Below are 26,311 nucleotides of genomic sequence, written 5' to 3'. Positions count from 1 at the left end.
GCAGGCATTGGTAGAAAGCACCGTGTTAGGGCAGGCATTGGTAGAAAGCACCCATGTTAGGGCAGGCATTGGTAGAAAGCACCGTGTTCGGGCAGGCATTGGTAGAAAGCACCGTGTTAGGGCAGGCATGTGGTATAAGGTACCCGGGTTAGGGCAGGCATTGGTAGAAAGCACCGTGTTAGGGCAGGCATGTGGTATAAGGTACCCGGGTTAGGGCAGGCATTGGTAGAAAGCACCCGTGGGCCCAGGAGGAAAGAGAGGGGACTATAATCGAGATGTAAAGTGAACAATTATTTTTTAAGAAAACTTGGGAAAGTTAGGCAAGAAAAAGAGCTGAGTGCAAAGGAGCTGAGGATTGTGGAATGGTGAGAGGATCGGTGGGCCCCATGTGCTTAGAGTTGTTTGATTTGCTGATGCTTAGCTGGGAAATGTGGGCCTTGTCTTACAGGAGGAGAGAGATACCTAAGTACTAACAGGTTGATTGAATAGAGAAGAATGAGTTGAGACAGGAAAGGAGGAGGCCCTCTTACACAGACAGACGGGTCCTTTCACAGAGCTGGAACACCCCGTAACGTTGCTGTCCCTCAGTTAAATTCTTTTCTTGATCCTCTCATTGCATCTGATCCTTCCTTCCTCTCCTTCCCTCACCACCCTTTAGTTAATGTGTCTGCAGGGCTCTGGGCAGCGTGCTCTCCTAATTACCTGCTGCATGTTTCCCCGTAGCAGCCTTATTCAGCCTAGAGCACTAAACTTCACACCCTGCTCTCCAACTCGACAGATTTTTAGTCTCCCGAATTCGTATCTCCACTGCCTTTTTTTAATCTAGCTGCTGTGATAGTTTGAATAGGTTTGAATGCTTGGCCCATAGGGAGCGGCACTATCGGGAGGTGTGGCCTTGCTGGAGGAAGTATGTCACCATGGGGGTGGAGTTTGAGGTCTCCTATGCTGGAGCTATGACCAGTGTGACACACAGTCTCCTTCTGCTTCCTGTGGATCAAGATGCCATAGTACTCACTCCCAGCTCCTTCTCTAGCAGGAGTCTGCCTGCACACTGCCATGCTTACTGCCGTGATGCTGATGGACTGACTAGAACTCTGAACTGTAAGGCAGCCCCAGTGAGATGTTTTCCTGTGTAAGTGTTGCCATGGTCATGGTGTCTCCTCACAGCAATGGAAACCCTAAGTGCTTTTTTCATTTGTTTTTGTTTTTCAAGATAAGGTTTTTTCTGTTAGCCCCGGCTGTCCTGGACCTTACTTTGTAAACCAGGTTAGTCTTGAACTCAGAGATCCATCTGCCTCTGCATTCTGAGTGTTGGGATTATGGCACGTGACATCATTGCCCAGGTCTGTTAGCTGCTTATTTGACACTTCATTTGTATAAATGCATCTTAACACATCCAAAGTTGCAATTTAGGGTTTTGGTTCCCCGAGCCCCTCTGTAACACACAGGTTGAAGCATGGGGCTCTGCAGAGATGATCATAATCTCTGCCTTGTTCCTCAATAATAAAGTATCATGGTTAACATTATCTGTGCTCACTAAGATTAAAATAGTCTGGAGTGCTGAGGCAAGACATGAGGAAACCTACCCGAACAATCACTTGTATGTACCAGCTGTGAACTTGCAGCAAGGATACAACAAATCTCTCTGTGTCTCTGATGTCTCTGTCTCGGTGTCTCTGTCTCTGTCTCTCTCTCTCTCTGTGTGTGTGTGTGTGTGTGTGTGTGTGTGTGTGTGTGTGTGTGTGTGTGTGTTCAATGCTACAACCTAATCAAACCCTTTCTGACTGCTACAGTTGCCATGTGACAACATATTTAAGAAAACTCTCTTTCAGCTTTTATTTCTGACTCACTGGCCATCCGTGCATCTCCCTAAAGAGAAAGTCTGGAACTGCAGTGTCCCACGCTGTCCTTCCCAGTGTCCTCATTTCTGTAATTATCATCATGCGTTTTGTTACTGAGTCAGAATCCCAAAACAAGGAGCAATTATCCTAATTCCTCTTTCTCAACATTAAGCTGATCAGTAAGAACTTCTGAGTGTGCCTCTCAGACATCCTGAACCCCTGCAATGGTCTCTTCCTGTTCCTGCCTCCAGACTTGGGATCTGCAGGAATCCAATCCCCTCCCCTTTCCCTCGCCATCTAGTTTCTTCTCCTGAGAATTAAAATGATAGGTTCTTTTGTAGCCTTGGGGGAAAATGCCCTATACATAAAAATAAACAAACCCTATTTCTCGGAAAAACCTTTTTAAAATGTAAATATGGCCAGATGTGATGGCCCCAGCACTCAGGAGGTGCTCCGAGTTCAAGGCTAGCCTGGTCTACAGAGTGAGTGCCAGGCCAGCCAGGGACACACAGGAAAACCTTGTTTCGAAAAACAAAAATAAATAAATAAATTGGAAATCTGATTGTATTTTTTCCTGTTTAAAGCACTTCCTATAGCCAAGGGTGGTGGTGCTCAGTTGTAATCCCTGCACTTGGGCAGCAGAGATAGACAAAACTCATGAGTTCAAGGCCAGCCTGCTCTACAGAGTGAGACCCAAGACAGCCAAGGCTACACAGAGAAACCCTATCTTTAAAAATATGCCTTTGGGTGTTGTGAGCCCTATTCTGGCAACCTTCTTGACTTCCTTGTCTCTGGCTACACACCAGTTAGACAGCACCCACCTGTCCCAAATTGAGTTATTTCACGCCTTCAAAGCCCATGCTATTTGTTCTGCTTAAAATACTGTGTACGTCAACTCTCCTCATTAATCTCGTCTCTGAGGTGTGTGACCGGCTTTGATACTTCATACTGTTGGGGGTTGGTCTGGTGCTATGTATTCTGATGTTGGTTATTGTCCCCCAAGATCTGGCTGCTGCCCAAAGGAGCAGACACTCACCCCAAAATGATGTTTGTAACCTTAACCAATAAAAACCTGATACCTGGGCAGAGCCAGAAGAAGGTAGGCATGACACATGACAAAGGTTCACAGGCTGGGGGAGTGAAGGATCTTGGGAAGGAGAAGGGGAGACAGAAAGGAAGAGGAGAAGAAAGGCTGCCACCATGGATAAGGTGGAGAAGAAACACATGGCTGGCATGGATGGAGGAGTTGGCCCAGATGAAGAACATTAGCAAGGATTATAGATGGGAGTAGCTCACTAGAAATTATTGAGACAGATGGCATGGGATTGGGGCAGGGAGATATGGGAGGTAGTTTAGGGGATTAATACCTGCCCTGCCTCAGGTGAACCAAGGCTATTTTAAAATATAACAGGTATCTGTGTTTTCATTGATTGCTAGTGGGTTAGAAAATGGCACTGTAATAATAATTAGCCTAATACAAACATTTATCAGGCTATACTTCTAAATTAACCATAACATTGTATCGTTGCCCACATATATCAGCATCAAAGGCACTTTCACAAATAACCACTCTGAGCTCCACGTCCATGGCTTCTGCAGCCACAGATTCAGTGAGCCACACAGGTGTAAAGTATTTGAAAACTTGGCATTGCATGGAAGTATCACTGGCAACAATTAATTCATTATATTACCTTGGGGGGGGGTTATAGTTCTTTTGTTTTTTACTATGCTGGAGATCCAACCCAGGGCCTAATATGTGCATAGCATTTACTGAGCCAACCCCCAGCCTGTCCAGAGAGGAATATGAACATTTTCAACACAAAGAAACAGTGTTTGAAGTGACTGTATATGCCATTTGCCATGATCTGATTGCTATATGTTCTTTACACATATTAAAATATACTTTATCTCCTAAACATGTACAATTATGTCAATTAAACATTTTTAATGTTTGAAAAGTGTTGTATCTGCATTCAACCTGAAGACTTGTCAGTATTTCTTTAAAATGTAGTGTAAATTAATCTCACAATATATACACTGTGTTGGGGACTGTCATTAACACAGAGATATCCTGAAAGATATCAGACTTCCAGGTATGGTGGTACACACCTGTAATTTCTGGGACCAATCCCCGGTGGCTACAGAGGATTCTCTGTTAATCATTTTCAACATTAAACTATGAATTTCATTAGAACAGAGAGTGTATCTTTCTTGTTTACCGTTCGCTGGATGTCCTGTCCCTAGTCTTTGTGCCAACTATAAAATAGGTGTACAGTGAAGGTTTGATGAATAAACAAATGAGGAACAGATGGAAAATCTAGTGCCTTGCCCTAAGGGCGAGGAGAAGCTGATGAAACAAGAAGGAAAGTAGTCTGGACTTCTTCAGCAGACAAAGTAGCTCTCCACATTTCCCCTGCGTTGCTCTGAGCTTCCTCCTACCATGTGACTAGCTGTCTGGATACCCGGCCACCCAATGTGGAGGAGAGCAGAGGCGCCACACTCCCATAGTTCCAAGGGCTTTAATTCCTGGGGAGGAGGTGGCAGAAACATAGAGCCCTCATTTACTAAAGCTTGTTATTTTGCCACAGACATTTAATAACTGGTTTAAACAAAAATATTAGGCAATCTCTTCTTTGTTTTAGAGACTGAATGTTCCCTTTTTTACGAGCAAGTAAAACCACAAATAGTCAGTAAAATCCAAGCTCACATATTTATAAGGAAGAATAACCTTATGATCTAAACTCAATATCTACTCTCTTCTGTGTCTTAAAATAACACATATTTCTTTTCTTGATCATAGAAGTAAGGCTTCCTATAATTATATATAATACTGAAATCCTGAAAGGATAAGCTATGGAAACAATCACATCAATGGAACTGGCTTTTATTTCTAAGTCACAAAAGCTACTATGTCTCCTTTCATCTCTTACTCTCTCCTTGGGGAGGAAAAAAAAAAAGAAAGAAACAAAAACAAAAGCTTCATTCATCTCTACTTTAATTTCCTCTGAGTCTATTTCTAGGTACTTAGGTCAGCTGATTGGATTAGCCAGGTAATGTAACCTACCATTTTGCCTTTATCTCTTACCAGATAGGATTAAAATCCAAGCTCCTTAATGCAGTCTGTGAGGCCCTTCATTCCCTGGCCCCTGCCCACCTTCCAGCCTTTCTCACCACTTCCTTCCCTGACTCATCTGAGAGCTTACAGAAAAAGGCCACGGACTCAGAAGTCCTGAATGTGTCTAGATCTTTCCTACTCTAACCAGAAACTTTGGAGTGCCACATGCTACCAGCCGTGCTGAGAGCCTCTCTCAGGAGTCCTAGTCTTGTTAATGAAAGAATGTAAGAGCTGACTCTGAAGAAGGTTTAAGGACACTTCTGCTAGAGTTTAAAAGAAAAACCCTGAGGCAGGCAAGCTTAAATGTCAGCAGCTGTCCCAAGGAGGAAGCTGGGGAAGAGAAAGAGAGAAAACTATACAAATTGAATTAGCAATGAAGTAATTAGTAGTAAGTAAGGGAGGTCAGGCCACAGGGTGGGCAGGAGGCCACCTGACAAATGGTTGTGGGAAGCTTCAGCAAAGAAGCCCACAATGCCATCCTTAGAAAGAAGTTTGCTTTTCAGACTAAGTGCTTAGAAAGGCAGATATGCTTAACAGGCCTATGGCTCCATAAGCATAGAATTTCTGTGAAAGAAAAGTACATTATTTCAAAACAAACAACAACAACAAAATCTCATTAAAGTGATAACTTTTCCTCCCATGTCTTTAGCTTTAGCATTAAGTAACTTGATCTTCCCAAGGAATGGTCCCTTAGTCCAGTGACTAATTAGTCCAGCTGGATTAACCTTTATATTTGTGGTAGCAACACACAATTACACTCACACACACACACACACACACACACACACACACATGCGCGCGCACACACACACTTCAGGAACCCTTTCATGCTTTATACTCTTAATACCTCACACAATCAGGGCCTCTTAGAATTAAGTGCAGAATTACATCAAAGTGAACAAAATTTCAGGTGAGGGTCCAATAATCTTCCCTACCCTCTTCTGTGTGGAAACATCAACATGTAATACCCAACCTCGAGGGTCAAGTGGTCAAGCTGTTCTGACAAAGATGGCTGTTATGCTGAAGATGTTCTACAGCAAAGGCCAGAGCCACTGTCATCTACAGGAAAGGCCAGCCCATTGTCACCTACAGCAAAAGCCAGCCTCACTGGTAAGGCTCCTTGGCTAAGGATTCACAATACTCTTTCAGATCTAAAGAGCACTGTAGATGCTCCTGCTGTGTGGTGTAGAGCCTCTTATGCCCAGGATGACACGAGGTAGAAATGAAGCTGCAGAAGAAAAGTATTTTCTCTTTGGAGGCTCCCTGAAAGTCAATGCAAACAAGACTAAGTGTTCGACTCACCGTGACGACTAAAGGTTAACATCAGCTGTGGCCCTCCAACTCCAGAAGTCTGAGGGTGATGCCACGTAGTAATGGTTACCTAAATCCAGAGCACCTTTTCCAAGGGACTGTATTGGTCTCATTTCTGATGCTGTGGCAAAACTGACCTTGGGGAGAAAGAAGGTTTGGTTTATACGTCTTAGTAGCAGTCCATCATCAAGGGAAGCCAGGGCGGGAGCACAGGGAGGCAGGAACTGAAGCAGAGGCCGTGGAGGAACACGGCTTGGCTGTGTGTCCCCAGGCTCACATTCTGCTGCCTTTCTCACAGGTCCACAGACCACAGTGGGCTAGGCCTTCCCACATTAATCACTAGTTAAGAAAGCACCACGTAGGCATACCCATAGCCCGCTCTAGTGGAGGCATTTCCTCAACCGAGTTTCCTTTCTCCCGGGTGACTCTCGGTTGCTGTCAAGTTGACAAAACTAACCAACCCGGGGACCGACCCTCAGAAGGAGTCTTATGTTGAGGGGATAACTAAACTTGATTTTGGTGGGGTTTATATGAGTCTGTACACAAGACAAAACTGTATAGAGCTGTATGTACACATGCGCGTGCACGTGCAGCCGTGACTGATGAAGTGTGAACTCGCTCAATACTCTGTTAGTACCACTTGTACTGTAGTTGTGTAAGATGTTCACATCTGGGGACACCGGATGATGGGTGCTTGAGAATCTTTCTTCACAAATTCCTGTGACTTTATGATCATTCCAGTATAAATGCTTTAAGTGAAGGTTAAAAAGAGCTCCAAGGAGCACTCAGTTTCCAACAGTGCATTGTGATTGGCTTCAAGCTACAAGAGCTTGCACAAAAACAGCGAGGCCAACCGTATCCCCGAATGCAGGCTGCCTCAGCTGCTATACTCAAGAGTACAGAAGCTGGGATCCTCAGTTACTGGAACAGAAGGAGTGCTCGATTAGCATCAAAGTCAGTCTCCTGCCCTTTTCCTGGAGACCAGGTGAGCAAGCAGTTGAGTTGTGGTAGAATTTACCTATAGTCCTGACAGTTCAGAAAACACTGTCTTGGAAGACTGCTGTTCTCTACTCAGGTTAGCCTGAGTCGGCGTCACTGACTGCCACTTCGCTGAGTCATCTAGAAATACTTACTGAATATCTACTGTGTGTGAGCCCTCATCCTCCTAGGTGCCGGAAAGGTGTGCAGGAACAAAAGAGAGAACCCTGCTATGGTAGGCTTTATATTCTAGCATGGGAGAAGGAGAAAACAGACAGTGTATGTGAATTATATTACATACTCTTCCAGGAAAAGAACACGGGGCCAAGGAAGGAGGCCCAAGACCTCAGGAGATGTCACAGTGTGTAGTATAAGAGTGACTCTGGCTGAGATCGGAGTTTTAAAGGATGTGCGTAGAGATCTGTCCTCTGGTTGGCTCTCGGCTGCTGATGCTCCTGGTACCACATTATCCCAGCATTTCTCTCTGTTCCCTTATCTCTGTCTTCTTCCCTCCACCCTTCTTTTAGCTTTTCCCTTTGCTTCTGCCTGTTGGTTCTCTGCCATTTCTCTCCATCAGTGCCATTTTCTCCATTGTGATTCTGTCACTTTTTAAACTATCTCTTTTGTTCCTTCCTCCCCTAACTATACCTATTTCTGTCTCTTTATAGACATTTTTCATTATTATTATGTGGCTTGCTGGTGGGTGAAGTTCATATAATTAAACAAAAGTGCCTGGGATTTTACTGTTTATGTGTTATTTGCACGGTAAGTGTGTCCTGAAACCACACATTTCATGCAGCTTGCCTGACACAGATGCAGAATAACTTTAATTTTATTGACCTAAGTCCCCAATAGAACACCCCAATATTTATGAAAGATGGACAAATACTTCATAGGAATATCTGTAGCACAGCATTATTCATGAAAACCAAAACTGCAAACAGCACAAATCATCAAAGCCAGTTAAGGAGACTTAATATTTGAACAGCAGCACACTGCATGCCAGGAGAACCAGTGAGTGGCTGCTGATGCAAAGACAGACGGATCCTCATGATTCTAACAATCAAGTAAGACAAATACAAAAGGGAAATGAAATGATAGTTATATTTATTGCAGTTCAAACAAAACAGGCTTTAGCATGTATCGTGGTAAACACCCATAATCCCAGCACTCAAAAGAGTGAGATGGGAAACTCTAGTTCAAAGACAGCCTTTGGGATACCAAGCACATTTAGAAATCCCACCCATCTCTGCCAGAGCGCGCTGTGGTTCTCAAGCTCAGTATCTCGGCCAAGGCTGAGGACTTGTTTTTCTCTAGAAATGAAGTACAATATGAACTAGGTATTTAGTGCGGAAGACAAAAATCCATATATTACATGGATTTCTAAAAGTTATTGGTACTCAGAAAACATGAAGTTTAAAAAAAAAGTGGCAAATATTCTGGCTTAATTTTTTTTGAGACAGGGTTTCTCTGTGTAGCCTTGGTTATCCTAGATTGGCTTTGTAGACTAGGCTGTCCTCGAACTCACAGCTATCTGCCTGCCTCTGCCTCCCTAGTACTGGGATTAAAGGCACCTGACTGTATATTTTTTCATACACATTTCCAATGTATATATTCCAAACCAATTTTTTGTATTGACTCTATTTAGAATGCTTTGTCTCCAAAATCTTACTTTATAAACAGACTACTATGAATAGTTTACTTTTTAGATTGGTTTAAAAGTGGTTAGAATTCCATTTCTGACTGCTTCCCCCAATACTATTAAACAGAAAAGAGCTCATTCTCATCACTCTGGTTCTCTGTCAAAAAGATTTGGTCAAAATTGTGTTTGTGTTTTTAAAAATATGGTCTCACTATGTTGCCCAACAGACCACAAACCCTTGCTCCTCCTGCCTTAGCCTCTCGTGGGCTAAGAACACAGTAGGAGAACAGGCAAGTGCCGCCATGCCTGACTTTCATGTCAAAAGAGAGCTTATCTGCCATTACACACAGAACATGTGCACACAAAAAGGTAAACTAGTGGTGCATTTTAAAAACAGAGATCATAGCAAGGCAACGATGCTGCAGGCCGTGAATGGTAGCACTTGTCTGAGGCCAGCCTGGTTTACAGAGCAAATTCCAGGGCAGCTAGGGCTACACAGAGAAACCCTGCCTTGAAGAAAACAAAAGCAAACAAACAAAAACAAGTAGATTATAGGGACTGGAGAGATGGCTCCATGACTAAGAGCATGTGTTGCTTTTGCAGAGGACCCAAGTTCAATCCCCAGCACCTATCTGGCAGCCTGCAGCCATCTGTCACTCCATTCCTAGGAAATCTGATGCCCTTTTCTCACATCTTGGGTACTAGCCACACATTCTTATCTACGGCACAGACATATGTAAGAAACACTCAAACACAAAATAAATCTAAACAAAAATGTTTTTTTTAAAGATTGGTTTTATTTTTTTTTTAAGCTCATTAAGGAGTGCACAGTAATTCTGTTTTACCTTTCTCACTGTGATCAAGACAATGCATAGATTTCCAGGTCAGTCGGGACTCACAGTGACTAGTGCTTCCAAACTCACCTGCCCATGGAGGCGGTTGGGCCAACACTTACTGCAGCTTAACAGAAATAGATGCCCTTGTGAACCCAGACAGCACACCCGCCATGGCATCCGCAGCACATGCTGCGGAACATCAGCACATCCCGGACATTGCTGCTTCTCGGGGATAATTCTTGGGGGGGTGGGGAGGAGAGGATGGGTATTTTAGAGCTAAGCTGTTTGTGTCTGCATTAAAACGTAGAAATGACAAATGTTTCTTGTGCGATGCCTAAGGAATTTTAAAATGTATATATTTTTAACGTAGCAGTAAAAGGATGGCTGTTTAAGTGCAAAGAACTAGCCAGGGCAGAGAACACTTGCAGGGAATAGCCTGGTGGCCAGCTTCTGTCTAGCGGTCCATGCCGATAGCGACACCTGAACCCGCTCTCAGGAAGCAAGTCTGCGCATGGCCTGTGGAAGGAAGGGGGAAGCAAAACACTGGTCAGCTTAGTTCTTAGAGCTATATTGTCTTTTTTAAAAATATGGTTTTCTAGCATTGGTTGCTTACTTTTACTCAGGTATGTGTCATCAAATAAAAGAAAGACAAATTTCAACACTCATCAGACTTCTAATTGGATTTATGTAAAGCAGTGATTACTGGTCACTGGGCACTCACTACACAATGCTGCTCTTCACATACACCCTTGAATTGTCACCATTCTGTGTATTGTTGCCTCTACTTCACACGCAGATACCAAAACAAAACAGATTGTGCTGGCTGAGCAGTAAGTACCAGATTCAGGAGTAGCTCATAGGTCTGTCTGATCTCAAATCTCAAACTGCTACAATGCTTCATAACCTTAGAGGCCGCCACAGAATGCTCATTTTATATGGATGTTAGTAGCTATCCTGGGGTGACAGCAACTCGAGTTCCTTTGCATTTCTTTGTTGTGGGTAAGATCTCTAGCCCAGGTTAGCCTAGAGCCCCAGATATACCTGAGGATACCCTTCAACCTCTGCTCTTCCTTGCCTCCACCTCCAAAGTGCTGGGGTCACAGGTGCACATGATGATGTCCACTTATTCTGTATTGGGAATTGAACCCAGGACCCCAGAGGGTCACAAATTACCAAAGCCTTCAGGACTTGCTGGTTTAATAATGACTTTCAAAGGCTCATTAATCTGGTGGTCCAAGACATCAGGCTTGTGGTTTTTATTCTGACATTTCTTTCTTCCACAAACGTCTCTGCCTGATTTTACTACAGGGGTTTGAATGCTACCTAGTGCTTTTCTCATCAGGACCTGGAAAGTCATAGCTTTCTTGTCAGACTTGTCTGCCCACAGCTTAGAAAGTAAATAGGAGAGATGACAGAGTCAACCCAAAACTGTTAACACGCTGGAACCAAGATGCAATCTAGCAAAGCGGCATGTGACCTTGCATTTGAGGCAGAAGCCAATTGCCTATGTATGAAAAGAGAACCCAGAATCATCACAGTTTGTGTGAATAATATGCACATGTCTTTTTTTACTCCTGTTCAGTAGAGCCCAAGATTTTGATATAGCAATAATAAAAACAGACAGACATCTTTTAAATATCTTGATGAGCTCAGAATGGTTTCCATGGCACCCTCACTACTTCTAGGCCCCCTTTTTGTCCTGCAAAACAGTGATAGGCTGCATGTCTGTAAAGAATGACAGAAGGAATTGAAAGAGCTGCTCTTGGAGTCTGGTGGAGACGGAGCTGCTATCAATAACTGATGGCCTGGCCCAAGGGAAGGCCTGTGTTGCTAAGGAAAGCATAGCCGGATGCTACCACACAAAGGCCAAGTCCACGTTTATAGTCACAATTAGCAGGGATTTCTGTGCATGGAACATTTTCTTGAGAAGTCACTGGTTGCTAGTGTCTGGAAATGTTCACAGAAAAGCTAAATTAAATGGACTGTGTTGGTATAGCATGGCCAGTGATATCACATTGTCAGTTTCTAAGAAATCTTTCAACCTATGGTTCTTTGAATTACTCCTCAGCCTTTTGGCTAAGATCAAGTATAGCATTTTCTTATTTATATCTTTTGGTAATTTCATGATGAAATTTCTGATCATCCGTTGTTGCTCTCATTTCTCTTAGAAGCAATGCTCTAAAGTTTACTCAGATTTTCCAAGTTCAGTTGACTTTCCTAGGAATAGTCTGATGTGGGGAGAGCACCTGAAACAGCCTCCCCCTGGTAAGGAGGGAATGTGTAAGCCATCATCAGTCAGGTGAAGAAAGGGCCTGAGGCCCTGAGTCAGGAATCCCATGGTTCCTTTCCCTACCACATAGCCTTAGATCTCTAGAAAGAGTGCTTTGAGTTCAATATAAAACCAGAACTAGCCTATGGCTGCCAGTCACTGGTTATCTCTGTGTGCCTGAGACTAAAGTTCCCCAAGTCCTGTCATCCTCAAGGGAGTTTCCTGTTTCCATTTCCCTCCCTTTTCCTGGGAAGCTATACCTTTCAGATGTTTTTGAATTTTCTTCAGGTGGGTCTTAAACCTATTCACTGCTTGTTACTCATTTACTCCAGATTAAATCCAATTATTTTCCACAGAAGAAAATAATGACCATACCTCATCCTGAACGTCAAGTTCTTCCTCGTTCATGTCCGCTCCCATCAGTTCAAGAGGGTCTTTACAGTCTTGAATGAGGGTGATCTTGACAAAGAACATACACAGTGTTTATTGAAAATACTGTAGCGTCAAAATATAGCAAATACCACTGAAAATGATGTGAAGCTTTGATAGTACTCATCTGTGATCTATATACTTCAGAATGCTCTTCTAATTTCTTGTTCTTTCATGTTTCTCATCTTAGGATTTTCCCTCTGCTATTTTTTTTTCAACTCAAATGTGAATTGGTCCAGTTTTCCTATTGTATAAACTCCTTTAACTGCTCCCTTTTTTGACTTCTCAAGTGTGTGCCTCTTAGCAAGACACCCCACTGCCTTCAACCAGGCAGTCAATAGTGCTTGTCTTTTGACAGCTAAGAACACTTAATAGAGCTTTGAACACATTGTGATTACACCATGGTAGGCTGGTGACTGAGGACAATATAGAGTCCCAAATTGAACTGAGTGGAATTTAAATTTTTTTTTTGTAGGAGGAGTTGACTGTTTAGGACATTTCTACTTCTTAGGGATAATATATAATTTAATTCTCCCCTCAGAGGTTATCAATGTAACTTACATTTATCTTGTGAATAGAGAATGGCATTTCTAAAGCAATAGCAAATACATACCAAAGCTGAAATGGCATTCTATCATACTGGTTTTCTACTTTTCCTCTCACAAATAGCCCAGTGCCCTTTACTGGTGTGAAAATCAGTTAGATGGCTAAGTCTCTGTACACAGGGTCTATGTGGTGGGAACGGTAGGAGTGGGTGTAACCATAGCCTGTAGCTAATCGGGCATAAATCTTCTAACAGACCAAAGGGTGGAAGAGGTTCTTATCTCTGCATCTACAGTACCCTTCCCCAAGCGACTTCTACGAGTGACTCTGAAGACATGGAAACCTCTGGGTGAGAATGGATCAGGTTTCATGCTCAACCCAGTGGAGACAGGCAAGCGTTCCAACCTCACTGGAGCCAGGGATGCTCTGCCCAGCTTGCAATCATTTATACTCCAGCAAGCATCGAATGAAAGAGAAGCTCTTAGGCCCTTCACTCACAGAACCTCACTGACTGTGGAGAAGGCAAGGCTGAGACAGTGGGCGCTCTGCTCCTTATTCAGCTTTGTCACGTTTGTGGCCTAAGATTTTACATCGGGATAGGTACTAACAAGTTACATAACTCATCTCCTGTTGAAAGAGGACTTGGTGCCTTGGTTTTGGTTTGTCTTGGTTTTTTTGAGATAGGGTTTCTCTGTGTAGCCTTGGCTGCCTCAGACTCACTTTGTAGAGCAGCCTGGCCTCAAACTTACAGTGACCAGCCTGCCTCTGCCTTCCTGAGTGCTGGGATTAAAGGCGTGCACCACCACGCCCAGCTTTTGTTTTTTACTCTTAATGTGGGATCTCCAAAGCTGTATGAGCCAGCTTTGCTTTTACTCTACAGTTAAAAAAATTTTCTAAAGTATAGGAAACAAAGGTGGTGAGTTTTCAAAGCTTAGCATCTTATACTTAGCTTTTATTTTTTAAGGAAAAAAGTTTGATTTGTTTTATGTGTATGAGTGTTTTGTCTACATCTATGTATGTGTGCCATGTGTGCCTGTTGCCCACAAAGGCCAGAAGAGAGCACCAGAATCCCTGTGACTGGAGTTAGAAATGGTTTTGAGCCACTGTGTGGGTACTGGAAACTGAACCTGGGTCCTCTGGAGAAGCATCCAGGGCATTTAACCACCGAACCCTCTCTTCAGCCCCTAGCCTTTCTTGTTACTAGGTGTGGGCTTAAGACTTTCTTCTCTTTTGCATCTGATGGACACATTTAATGGCAGGCTGATTTTTTTTTCACCAGGAGCACTGACAATTAAAACTGAAAATAAAAATGTAACGTTATCTAGATCAGTTTACTCCAAACACCAACTTCTAATCTGTAATAAAAAATCTGCTCATCCTAATCTCAGAAAGCATCAGATATGATTGTTACAAGGACAATTACTTTTCATAGGTGTTGATGGTCATTCCTATGGAAGATGTCTACCACAGTGCCCAGTTGGGCTACCAACTCTTTGGGGAGCTTATGGACCATGGTGGTGGTGGAGCCTTGCTAGTCACTTGGGGCGGACTTTGAGGTTTCCTAGCCTTGCCCCACTTCCTGTCCTCTCCTGTGTGTGGAGAAAGTGAGGTCAGCCAGCTTTCTTCTCCTGCTTCTGTTCCATGCCTTCCTGCCTTTGTGGATAACCCTGTGGAACCATAAGCTAAAGTAAACTCCATCACAGTGTTTCCCTCCCAGCAACAGGAAAGAAACTACGACAGTGCCCCAAATTCACTGTGAAAGGGTCCTAAGAGCCAATCTTCTCATTTAGGGCAACCAGTAGACCAGACAAGGAGTCCAGCAGGTTTGCCACTTCTGGATATTTGAAAGGAGAATCAACAAAATGAACCTCATAGGGAGTTGTAGTGTTTTCCGTTTTGTGAGAGAAAATGAACCTGGATTTGTATGTGGTTTGTTTGAGGAGAGGTTAGTGTCAGGATAGTTTCCTTTGTCACTCCATTGATTTTGTTGTTGTTGTTGGTTTTTTTTGTTTTTTGTTTTTTGTGAGATAGGATCCCTCACGAAACATGGAGACATTTTGGCTATACTGTCTGGCCAGAGAACTGTGGAGATCCACCTATCTCCACATGCCAAGAGCGGGGTCACAGGTCCATACCTGTGTTTTTCTGGTGTTTTGTTTGTGTTTGTCTTATTCACGTGGGTGCTGAGGGCCTGGTTCAGACCCTTATGCTTGCACAGCATAAAAGCCTTTACCCGCTGATCAGTCTTTCCAGCCCCTCTTTTTTGACAGTTTTTTTTTTCAAAGATCTCTTATGAATTAAATTTTTACTTTGTAAATTAAGGAGTCCCCCATTGATATATACTACATTTGTGCATATACATCACAGAAAATTCAAGATTCAGAGCTGTCTTCTAAAAAAGCATTACAGCTAAGGCCACATTTGCCCGTGAACATGCACACTGTAGAACTGTTATGTCTTGGGCGCTACTGGGAACCTTTCTAGAAACTACCTTAGCCCCGAGTCTTCCAAGAAGTAAGTAGTTTTTACCCCCTTTTCACCGATGAGAAATGGGCTTTTAGAAGTTCAGCAGGTGGTCTAAAGCCAGAGGCTGGGCTGGGTTTCAGACTAGAGTTAGGTGAGGTGTTTACCGTGTCTAGAAGGGAGTCCTGGCCCTCCCTGGATTTCACCTGGTTCTGCAGATAGAGTATGGCATCATGAACCGTCAGAAAGAATCTGTCCTTTCTAATGTTGTCATCAAAGAACCCACACTGCTCCATCTTTTCTAGCACATCATCTGCAAGGGAAAAAAAAAGATGTTTAGTTGCTAGGGAGGGGGCAAAAAGGTTTTTATAATATCATGTTTTTGTAGTGCTTTCTTTTCGTTGCTTTCTTCTTTCTAAGATGTGACCCTGCTCTAGCAGAGCTGGCTTTCTCTGCCAGCAGCACACAGAATGGTCATCCCACAGTTGCCTGCAGTCTGTCTTGGTGACTCTTTTGCCAAACCAGTGTTTCCATCCCCCAGTTGCTGTGAGCTTGGCTGCTGGTTCACAGCTGTGCCCGTCAATAGGCGCTGTCTGATGTGAAGAGGCCTAGGAGGCTCCACACACGCACAGCTGGCCAGAATCCACTGGCTGACAGATAAGAGTATGAAGTGGGGCCTTGCATAACCACCCCTGTGTAGAGCCACTTATATAATCAAACTTTTGACATCAGGTGCTTGGCCAGCTTCGTCTCATGCCCTGTTCCTCCTTCCCTCACTTCCTCAACCACTTGTGCATGAATCCATACCTCGGCTGAGTTTCAGAGAACTCAGCCTAAGACCGGTACCTTCGCCCGCTTACAGACAAGCCACAGAGACTCTCGGCATTCCTTCTCTCCCAGGAGATCTTAGTCACCTCACCTCTGCTCTCCCTGAAACAATGGCCCCATATTCACTTCACACCACCATCAAGAAACAAGTTTCTATACTTTGCCAGCTCTATGGCACACATTGGAGGAAATCTCTTGCAAAGCTCAAAAATGTCCAGAAATACTGTAAGTGGTACAGAGTTGCTGTGGTGATGAAAAGTTTTGGAAATGGCACATGGTTACTTAGTATTGTGATTAACTATATACTTTTTTTTTTAAAGATTTATTTATTTATTATTATGTATACAGTGTTCTGCCTGCATGTACACCTGCACACCAGAAGAGGGCATCAGATCCTATTATAAATGGTTGTGAGCCACCATGTGGTTGCTGGGAATTGAACTCAGGACCTCTGGAAGAGCAGTCAGTGCTCTTAACCTCTGAGCCATCTCTCCAGCCCAATGATTAACTATATACTTAAAGGTGACTAAGATGACACATTTTCTTAGACATTCTGTACAGTACAAATTAGTTTTCTTCTAATTTTGTTTGTTTGTTTTTTTTAGAAGGCCCTCAGACCCCATATATTCGCATCCAAGGGAGGAGACATGAAACAAGCTTGACAGCTATGCACATAGGCACTTACCTTGAAGCAAAGCAAAGTACACATTCACATCAATTCTCTGAAATTCTTTGACAATCTAAAAATAGAAAAGAATTCAGACATATTTAAACATTTGCTCAGGAGAACTGTCAACATTTCTGTGGTTAATCAAGACTTTCAGGAGAGCTTATTACTGGAAAACTATAGATATTTTCAGTGTGCTGTGGCACTGTATATAAAGATAAAAAGGCAGTATCTAAGGGGAAAATGGGAGAGAGGATACAAGGGATGGGATAACAATTGAGATGTAACATGAATAAATTAATAAAATATATTTTTTTTAAAAAAGGCAGTATCTTAAGTCAGCGCAGGTAGCTCACACAGGTAATGCTAGCACTCAAAAGGCAAGGGGATTCTAACTCAAAGCCCTAGATTACATAGCAAGACCAGGCTTTTTAAAAGACAGGAAGAACAATATTCAGTGTCGGGTATCACAGCAGTTCATAACCCAGAGGTGCTCAATAAATGCTTGTAGAAGTAATTAGGATTCCAAATAGGTCTTTCTTGCCGTAACAAAAAGTGTAATATTGTACTTAAAAGTACAAACGGACTAAACATGCAGGTCTTTGTTATAAATGCACCAATGCCAATTATCTTGGTTGTACTTTTGTACTATAGTTTTTATACCCTGTAATTATTGGGAGAAATTAGGAAGGGGAAACAAAGAATTTCTCTAATATCCCTTAAAACTAAAGGTGAATTTACAATGACCATTAAGTGTTTGATTTTTAAATATCCAGACACTAGGCCTGTGAGCAATAGTACTTGCCACTATAACACAAGCAGCTATTCAAATGTGGGACATCCTCTGGCATTGAGACGCCACAAAGTCATGAAACCACGGGCCAGTATAATCTGTAATGAGTCTGAGTCACTACACAGAGTGAAATAAACAACAAAGAGCCCGCATGTGTTCTCAAAGGAGCTAACAAGACCTGCTGAGAGAACAGAACCTCACAGCATAGCCTCAGTCTTTTGCCAAGTGTAATTACTTACCTATGTAGCACCCGGAGCCTGGCAGCAGTTTCTGCTCCTGCAGTGGTAGCCCTCAGCTAAGCTAAAACTAGAAAGGAGCCGGTTTACTATCATTATATCTGTTGTTGGTGCCTTACCCTGCTGATCTCTCTGTCTGACCCTCTTGATACCTACCTGAAGCTTCATGTAAATTTGACACTTGGGATAACACCTAGTTGAAGTGCCTACTGCAGTTGTTTATTTGATAATTTAATATTTGCCCTTCTCTCTCGTAGGGAGGCCATGGCTGCCTCATCACGTGTGTCTTCCAGGTACACCGGCACACACTGAAGCCTCGAATGGATGAACTTGACCTTCGGCAACTGCTGTGAATGCTTCTGTCCTGCATGGTGCTCAGCTCTGGCCCTGACTTCCTGGGTCCAACCTGAGGCCTGCCCTTGCTTCTTTCCAGTGCTGCACTTCTAATCCTGTCCTGCTGCTGTTTCCATAACACAGAGAATACAATACTTAACACAAACTTTGCCACTTTTCCTTGTCTTCAGGGTTCATTTACATTCTCAGGAAAAATCAAACATACTAAGTGTTAACATCTTCTAGAGATGCCCGTGTGCCAGCTACTCTTCTGTACTCCTTATGTGTCCTGATCGCTTGGTCTCCGTGATACATATGCAGTAAACACCATCATCATTGCCTATATTACAAAAGAAGAGGCCAAGATGAAGGCAGATTAAGAAGCTTGTTCTTGGCGATTCACCTCACAGACCCTGAGCTGACTTAAGAGCTTATGCAGTGTTGCTGAGGACGAGGAGGAGGAGGAGGAGGAGGAGGGGGAGGAGGAGGAAGAGGAGGAGGGGAAAGAAATTTCACTTAGACAAACTGCAGAGCCTTTTTACAAGGCTGAGTAACCCATTCCGTCTCTTTTCTGTTGCCAAAGCCCCAAGTCTACAGTACAAACAACCAGAACCTCACCATTCGCAGTGACTTCACTCCTACCACATCCAGGAAGGAAACAGCTCCGCAGTCCAGCACCAGGCTGTGGATCGGCACTTTCGGGACATTCACTTTCACCGGCAGTTCAGAGTTCCAGTCCACTTGAATCTCAATTTCTTTGGTTGGGATATTAAGTTCCTCTGGCTCTTCAACATCTTCATCAGGCTCAAAAGCATTGTTTGATGAGCCAACATCACTTATAATCCCGTTCTAACAACAACAACAAAAAAGCCACCTCCAACTTAATTGCCAACAATACAAAATGCCCTTCAGCAATGTACTGCAAAATGTCCTGCACAGACTATTCTTGGGAAAACAAAACAGCCAGAGGATGCAGTCTTGTGGAACGAATTTTACTACCATCTACACCTTGATGCTCTCTAAGAAGAAAATGGAAGAACAAGGAGCCAAAAAACAAAAAACAGAGCTGGAGAGATGGTTCAGAGGTTAAGAGCACTGGCTGTTCTTCCAAAGGTCATGAGTTCAATTCCCAGCAACCTCATGGTGGCTCACAACCATCTATAATGAGCTCTGGTACCCTCTTCTGGCCTGCTGGCTCACATGCATGCAAAATACTGTATATATAATAAATACATCTTAAAAAACAAACAAAAATAAAAACCTAGATTTATGGATGATTGTGGGGGTTTTCCAAGAGATAAGAAAGGTCACAGAAAAAGTTGCAAAAGTTCATGAGATTACTATTGTAGCTTTCTATTATTTACAAGTACTATTGGCACTGAATTTGTACCTTGTTCTTTTCATTAAAAACGTTTACAAATGAGTACAGATGCTCGTTTTTAGTGAGGAGGGGGCAGACTGTGTTCCCAGGGAGCTCTACTGGTTTCATTTATTCCCCACCCTTTTCCTGTAGCCTACAGAACAAATGTGCTGTTCTCTGATACACGTTTGTCATATGCTAGTGTGCATCTGGATACCGGTGGGTGAGTTTAGCTGTAGACCATTTAACTGCTTTCATCAGAGAAAGAACTTAGAGGGGAAAGAAAGATGTTGACTCACCTTCGTTGCCCTTAATTGTCCTTTTTTAATGAGTTTCTGTATTCTCCTCAGCGCTTTCAGCCTCTTGTTATATACTCTAATGGCATCAAATCCAACCTTTGGAAATAAATGTCAGTTACTTAAGATGTCTGGTTCTTAATGTTCCATGGCATTTACTTTCTGAGTGGTTGTTGCATTCTTAATCTTAATTATGTGTCGCTATGTGGGTATGTGCACATGTGAGTGCAGATGTCCAAGGAGTCCTGAGGAGAGTAATAAGAGCTAAAATGTGCACTTCCCACATAGGTGCTGGGGAGGCAGTACACTCTCCTGAAGGGTGAGTCATCTGTCCAACACCCAGAATGGCTGTTTCTTAAAAGAAACTATTTTGAAAGAACCCCTTCCAGAAAAGAAGTTATGAGGTCTACTAAGTCTACTAAGGAAGTAGACTCCTCTTCATTGCCAGCCACCCCACCCCATGAAAGACGAGGAGGGAAGACTAGCAGATTAAAGGCTCAAGCCAAGCCAGTCACAGTGGCGCATAGCACTCGGGGAGGCAGAGGCAGGCGTGTCTCCATGAGTTCGAGGCCAGCCTGGTCTACAGAGTGAGTCCAGGACAGCCAAGGCTACAAAAGTTATAAAGGCCCAAAGCCAATAAAATTCTTGATATCACAAAGCCACTTTGTTATTGGTGGGGTGGGTGGGTGGGGGTCGGGGTGGGGAGTCTGTTGGCTTCCGTTTGAACTAGTTTACTCTGGAAACAGGAAACTAGCACTCAGAGGGCAAACTCCAAGTTCCAAGCATGGCGTGGCACTGGGGACAAAACCTTCTACTCCTTTTGCCACATTGGTGCTTCTTACTCTCCAGCAGGGTAACCCCCCCCTCCGCCCCCGCCACTCTGCTATCACCTTCTCAGTTAACACACTTCCCAGACACCCAGCACACCACCTTCTTCACACTATTTGTTGGTGAATTTGACGTCAACTTGACACAGGCTAGAGTCATTTGAGAAGAGGAGCTCTCAACTGAGAAAATGTCTCTGAAGATTTTCCTGTCAGAAATCTTCCTGATTCATGTGGGCGGAGGGCCCAGCCCACTTTGGGCAGTGTCACCTCTGCCCAAGAGGTCCTGAGTTATGTAAGAAAACAGACTGAACAAACCCTGAGGAACAAGCCAGTAAGCAGCATTCCTCCATGGCTTCTGGTTCACTTCCTGCCCTGACTGCACTCGGTGATCATCCTGACCTGAGAGTTCCAGGATGGCATAAACCCTCTCCTCCCCAAGTTGCCTTTGGCCAGGGTGTTTTATCCCAGCAACAAAAACCTATGCAATTCCCAGTGTCTGCAACTTTTTTTTTTTTTTAAAAGACAGGCTTTTTCTGTGTAGGCTTGGCTGTCCTGGACTCACTATGTAAACCAGGCTGGCCTGGAATACACAGCGATCCACCTGCCTCTGCCTCCTGAGTGCTGGGATTTAAGGCGTGCGCCACCACGCCCGGCTTAAAACTTCTTTTATTTACATGTGGGCATGTGGATGTGCACCTGTGCTGGGTGCAGGTGCCATGGGGGCCAGAAGGGATGCCAGAGCCCTTGAAGCTGTATTTGTAGTCATTATGAGCCACTTGATGTGGGCGCAGGATCCGAACCCTCTGACAGATCAGGAAGTATTCTTAACAGCTGAGTCATTATCTTGTAGCCCCTTTCCTTTTTAAAAAACATTTAAAACTATTTCTTCTTCTTCTTCTTCTTCTTCTTCTTCTTCTTCTTCTTCTTCTTCTTCTTCTTCCTCCTCCTCTTCCTCCTCCTCCTCCTCTTCCTCTTCTTCTTCTTCTGCTTTTCTTCTTCTTTTTCTGCAACAAGGTTTCTCTGTGTATCCTTGGCTGTCATGGACTGGCTTTGTAGACCAGGCTGGCCTTGAATTCACATCGATCCACTTGCCTCTGCCTCCCTGAGTGCTGGGAGTAAAGGCGTGCACCACCACAGCCAGCTTTAAAACTGTATCTTAAAGTAATAAACCTAATACATGTTAGCAAAACCACATTTTATGAATGAACCTGTTTTTTCCAAATAAAAATTTCAATTTGTGGCACTGTTTTGAGTCTGTTCACACAGCCCTGGAACCCAGCAATCCCAGCCTTCTGCCTCAACCCAACTCCAAATCCGTTTGTCCTCCTCCTCCCCTCTCTCCTCCCCCTCCCTTTCCCCTTCCCTCGCTCATATTGTAGGTTATTTAGACCACAGATGCTATGATACATAGTTGTTCATTCATTATGTATTTTGTTTTGTGGGACTAGGTCTAAGTCTATAGCCATGGCTAGCCTAAAACTCATTATGTAAACCAGGCTGGTCCTCAAGTTTACAGCACCCCTCCTGCCTCAGCCTCTCCAGTGTTGGGATTACCAGTGTGCCTTACCACACCATGCCACAATATAGTTTTTAATGCCCCACACAAAGAGAGGCAAGTGTAAGGCCTGGTTCCTAGTTGGTGCCCAATAAATGAGTCAAATCTGAAAAGTTAAAAATCAAACTAGGAATACTTACTGTTGACTTGACACATTTTTTAAAGCCATCGACATTGCCATAAAAAATGGGACTAGAAAATCTCAGAATCTTCACTCCTTCAGGCTCTTCAAGCTAGCATTTGAGAGGAAGGGGGGGGAAGGAGGGAGGAGGGGGGAGGGAGGGCAAGAGGATAGAGAGAGGAGAGAAGGAAATGGAGGTTAAACAAGTCCACACCTCAAATCGGCGCCTCAAGCTCTGCCTGTTCTGGCAACATGGCCGCTCAGAGGAGCTGGGCCGCCTGACTCCAGGCTCCTCTGAGCTGTGGAGAGTTCAAGGATAAGACGCGCAGAATTAGAGGCTATAGGATCCGAACCTGAGCAGAACGCGGTAGGCCACACCTTACAGGCTGCTGCTACTCATGTGAAGAAAGAGGCTCTAGGGGCAACGTGATTGGTCTCCAGTCTCCACCACTGACTGTTTTGATTTGCCTTAAGATGCTTTGGTGTGAGGGACACAAGGGATCTGTGAGTTCAGAACTTTGCCCTCCGATGGGGTGGGTTTTGTTTGTACCCTAACCGAGTGGCTGCTCCAAGACTGAATCACGCAGCACCATTGCATCTTCTAGTCCTAAGCAATTGGAGCCATGTCAGTCTGTCCCTTTCGTGTGAGAACACCTGGGCCTGCGCAGCAAAGTCCCACCAAGACGGAGCTTCGAATCCAGATCTCATGTTAGCCCGCAGAACTGAGCGGTGCTATTGTTGGGTGAAGCTGCGTTTCTAGAAAGCAACGGGATTCTTAGGTGAATTTCTAGAGGCGAGCCATCCTGTTACCATGGCATATTTTCCATGGCCTCTGGATCTCCAGCCGCTGAACTAGTTTTTTTCTGCTCTTGATGAGACTTGGCTCAACATTACAGAATTATTATGGAAATAAACTAACTAACGGCTGCTAGAATCCAGGTTGGCAATGTAGTAATCGTTGTTGTTGTTGGTGGTTTGGTTTGGTTTGGTTTGGTTTTCAAGACAGGGTCTCTCTGCATAGCCCTGGCTGTCCTGGAGCTCACTATGTAGACCAGGAATTCAGAGGTCCTCCTGTCTCTGCCTCCAGAGTGCTAGGATTAAAGGCAGGTGCCACCACCACTTAGCCCTTCTAGTAATATTTTTTAATATTAAGGTAAAAAATCATATTATAACTTCTTAGAGTTCACATTAAGACATACTTCTTTATTTTATTAATTAACATATACCCACTTTTCTTAAAGCTAAATTTGTGTTTTCTTAGTTTTCTTTGCTTTTTTCTTTGTTTCCTCTAGCAGCCACCAAGAGTTTTACTTGTAACATCTGATCATCAGTGTGATACAGAGTTTCTTTGTGTTTTTCTTCCAATTCCAGTAGTTTTATAAATATTTATTATATGTATATATATGTATATATGTACGTATCAAATAAAGCTTTGGTGATTGAGAACTGGAAAGCTCTCTTGTTAAAGATGAATAAAGAAATCTGGGGGCTGGAGAGATGACTCAGAGGTCTTCTAGAAGACCCTTGTTCAATTCCCAGCACCCACATGGCAGCTCACAACTGCCTGTAATTCCAGTTCCAGAGGATCTGGCACCTTCACACAGAAATATCTGCAGGCAAAACACCAATGCACATTTTTTTAAAAAAGCTTTTAAAAAATCACCCTTATAAAGAAAAAAAGAAATGTTACAGAGACATCAGGCAATTTCAGAAAAGCTGTGGATAACAGACAGAAATATAATTTTTATTAAATGCCTGTGAGTAATCTAATTGCCTATTATATTTAATCCCTCATTATGATTTTCACACCAAAATAACATCCAGCTAGCGTGGGCAGAATTCCTGTAATCGATTTATGATGAAAGGCACACCAAATTCAAAGTTCTCAAGATACTCCTGGTCTACTGGTGGACTTTCCCAACAGAAGTCCTCTTGGCTTATACCTAACAGGCTGAAAGAGAAATCTGCGGCTCCTTGAACTCCAGGCTAGCAAGCCCTCATGTGACAAGCATCTCAAAGGCACTTACATTTTTGTAATGTGTGATACTTTTGTAGATGTCTGTGCTGGGGACACTTCCTAGACCATTCCACGACGGGCTGCAAGAAGGAAAAGGAACATCAGGATTTTTTTTCCCCCAACAGTCACTTTTTCCAACTAAAAAGTTAAAAAGGAAATAACAGCTACGACAGAGAACACCATTCTGGTGTTTTGGACTCGGTCTTTATTGCAGATGACGTTTTCCTGTATCTAACTCTGAAATGAACAGCTGGTGTTTGCGTGGAACTGAAGAGAGAGGAACTAACTGTGAGTCTCTTCTGATGGCTGAGGGAAATAACGAGCGCTCTAGAACGCATAACAACTTAGAGGAGAAGCGGCAAACTTTCTCACATGCTGAGTCTTCTAGAAGCACATCCCCATAGCTCTGGATGGCCAGCACTAGTATCCTTGTTTTTATTAGTTCATAAAATGGCGTTCAGGGGAGGTAGCGATGCTGCGGAGTGAAGACAAGCAGCCTCCATCTTTAACTTATGGGCTTTGGTTCCTTTCCACTTCTTTGAACCTTATGGCAACCTGCTGATCTAGTATGGTGTCCGCAAGTGACCATATTAGTCTCTAGTTTTAGAAACAGCAGCCTGGGTGAAGTGAGTCCTGCCTGGCGACCAGGCCACTCATTTCCTGTTCTGATGCAATCAGAGAAATTCCATGTTTCTCCAACTGTGACTGGTGACATATGCTGAATGCGGCCACTGGAGAAGGACAATCTGTCTGGGGTCCTTTCAGCATTGTACTCTCTGGATCAATGTTATAATTACTGGAAATTAAATACGTAAAGGGCACTGCTTTTTGTTGGCTAAGAGCCTGGTTACCAAACCAGCAACTGAATCGTACCAAGTTTTCCCTTGGCTCACACCACTGAGCTCATTTTTTAGGTTAAATCATAAGCTAGGCTTTCTCTAAAAAGCAAAACAAAACAAAAAACCTTCCTTCTTAAGCAGAACTCACATACACACACAAAAGCAGCCACTGAGCACCCTCAGCCCAGGAGGCAATGTTATCTACAGACTGTTTCTTCATTGTTTCCTCATAGCACACTGGGCTCTTGGGAAGCCAGTGAACCCTCTCAGGACCCTGTGCTCCTGGGGAGGGTGCTGAGGGAGACAGCCACAGACCTGTCAAGGAAGCACCACCATGCTAATAGAGGGAGGGAAGGCAGAGAGCTGGTTGGTGAGATAAGAGAAGTGAGTTCCATGCTAAGCTGAAGATATCTACTTTGGTGTTTTTCCAGGTATCTTCTTCCATCACTGTCCAGGCAGAGAAGAACACCTGTATTAATTAATTCATATGTATAATTTACTTCAGCCAAACCAAAATGAAGGCATAAAAGGCGAACTGTCCAGCTGGGCAGTTGGTGGCACACGCCTTTAATCCCAGCACTCAGGAGGCAGAGGCAAGCAGATCACTGTGAGTTCGAGTTAGAGCTGTAAAGCACCTACAAAGTGAGTCCAGGACAGCCAAGGCTACACAGAGAAACCCCGTCTCGAAAAAAGAAAAAAAAAAAAGAAAGAAAAAAAAAAGATGAATTGTCCATACAGAGAATGAAGGCATTATTTAAGAGCCAGTGAGCCCTGGATATTGAGTGGAAACTGTTTGCAAATGAGAGACACCTGCAGCTTTCAGAAAGTGAAAATATGAACTTGAGAGCTAAGCTGGATGAATTAAAGCTGAGGTATGAACCCAAAGAGAAAACGGAGGCACCTGTACTGAAAGAGAGGCGTGAGGTGCTGCCATTGGATATAACCACTCAAGAAGAAACAGCTGCTGCCTGTGCCATTGGGGAAGACGGTTCCAGACTTCCACTTCAGAGGG

At 43.6% G+C, this 26,311-nt stretch overlaps 1 protein-coding gene across 2 annotated transcripts in view; it reads right to left on the bottom strand.

Annotated features, from left to right (window-relative positions):
- Positions 1-9,664: 9,664 nt before the first annotated feature.
- SLC26A4 (solute carrier family 26 member 4) overlaps positions 9,665-26,311 on the bottom strand; it is a 45,590-nt gene continuing 28,943 nt past the window's right edge. For both annotated transcript variants that reach the window (XM_084791838.1, XM_084791837.1), the window contains exons 14-21: positions 24,471-24,540; positions 22,463-22,555; positions 19,944-20,039; positions 18,903-19,133; positions 16,941-16,995; positions 15,595-15,740; positions 12,368-12,451; positions 9,665-10,239 (exon numbers count right to left, since the gene is read on the bottom strand). In XM_084791838.1, the coding sequence (XP_084647964.1) occupies positions 10,216-10,239; positions 12,368-12,451; positions 15,595-15,740; positions 16,941-16,995; positions 18,903-19,133; positions 19,944-20,039; positions 22,463-22,555; positions 24,471-24,540 (799 nt within the window). In that variant the 3' untranslated portion in view covers positions 9,665-10,215. The remainder of the gene's footprint in view (positions 10,240-12,367; positions 12,452-15,594; positions 15,741-16,940; positions 16,996-18,902; positions 19,134-19,943; positions 20,040-22,462; positions 22,556-24,470; positions 24,541-26,311) is intronic.

Source organism: Acomys minous (assembly GCF_964271855.1).
Source record: "Acomys minous genome assembly, chromosome: 8".
NCBI classification, from domain to species: Eukaryota; Metazoa; Chordata; class Mammalia; order Rodentia; family Muridae; genus Acomys; species Acomys minous.
The sequence above is the reverse complement of the archived record's forward strand: the minus strand, read 5'-3'. Positions and strand labels throughout refer to the sequence as shown.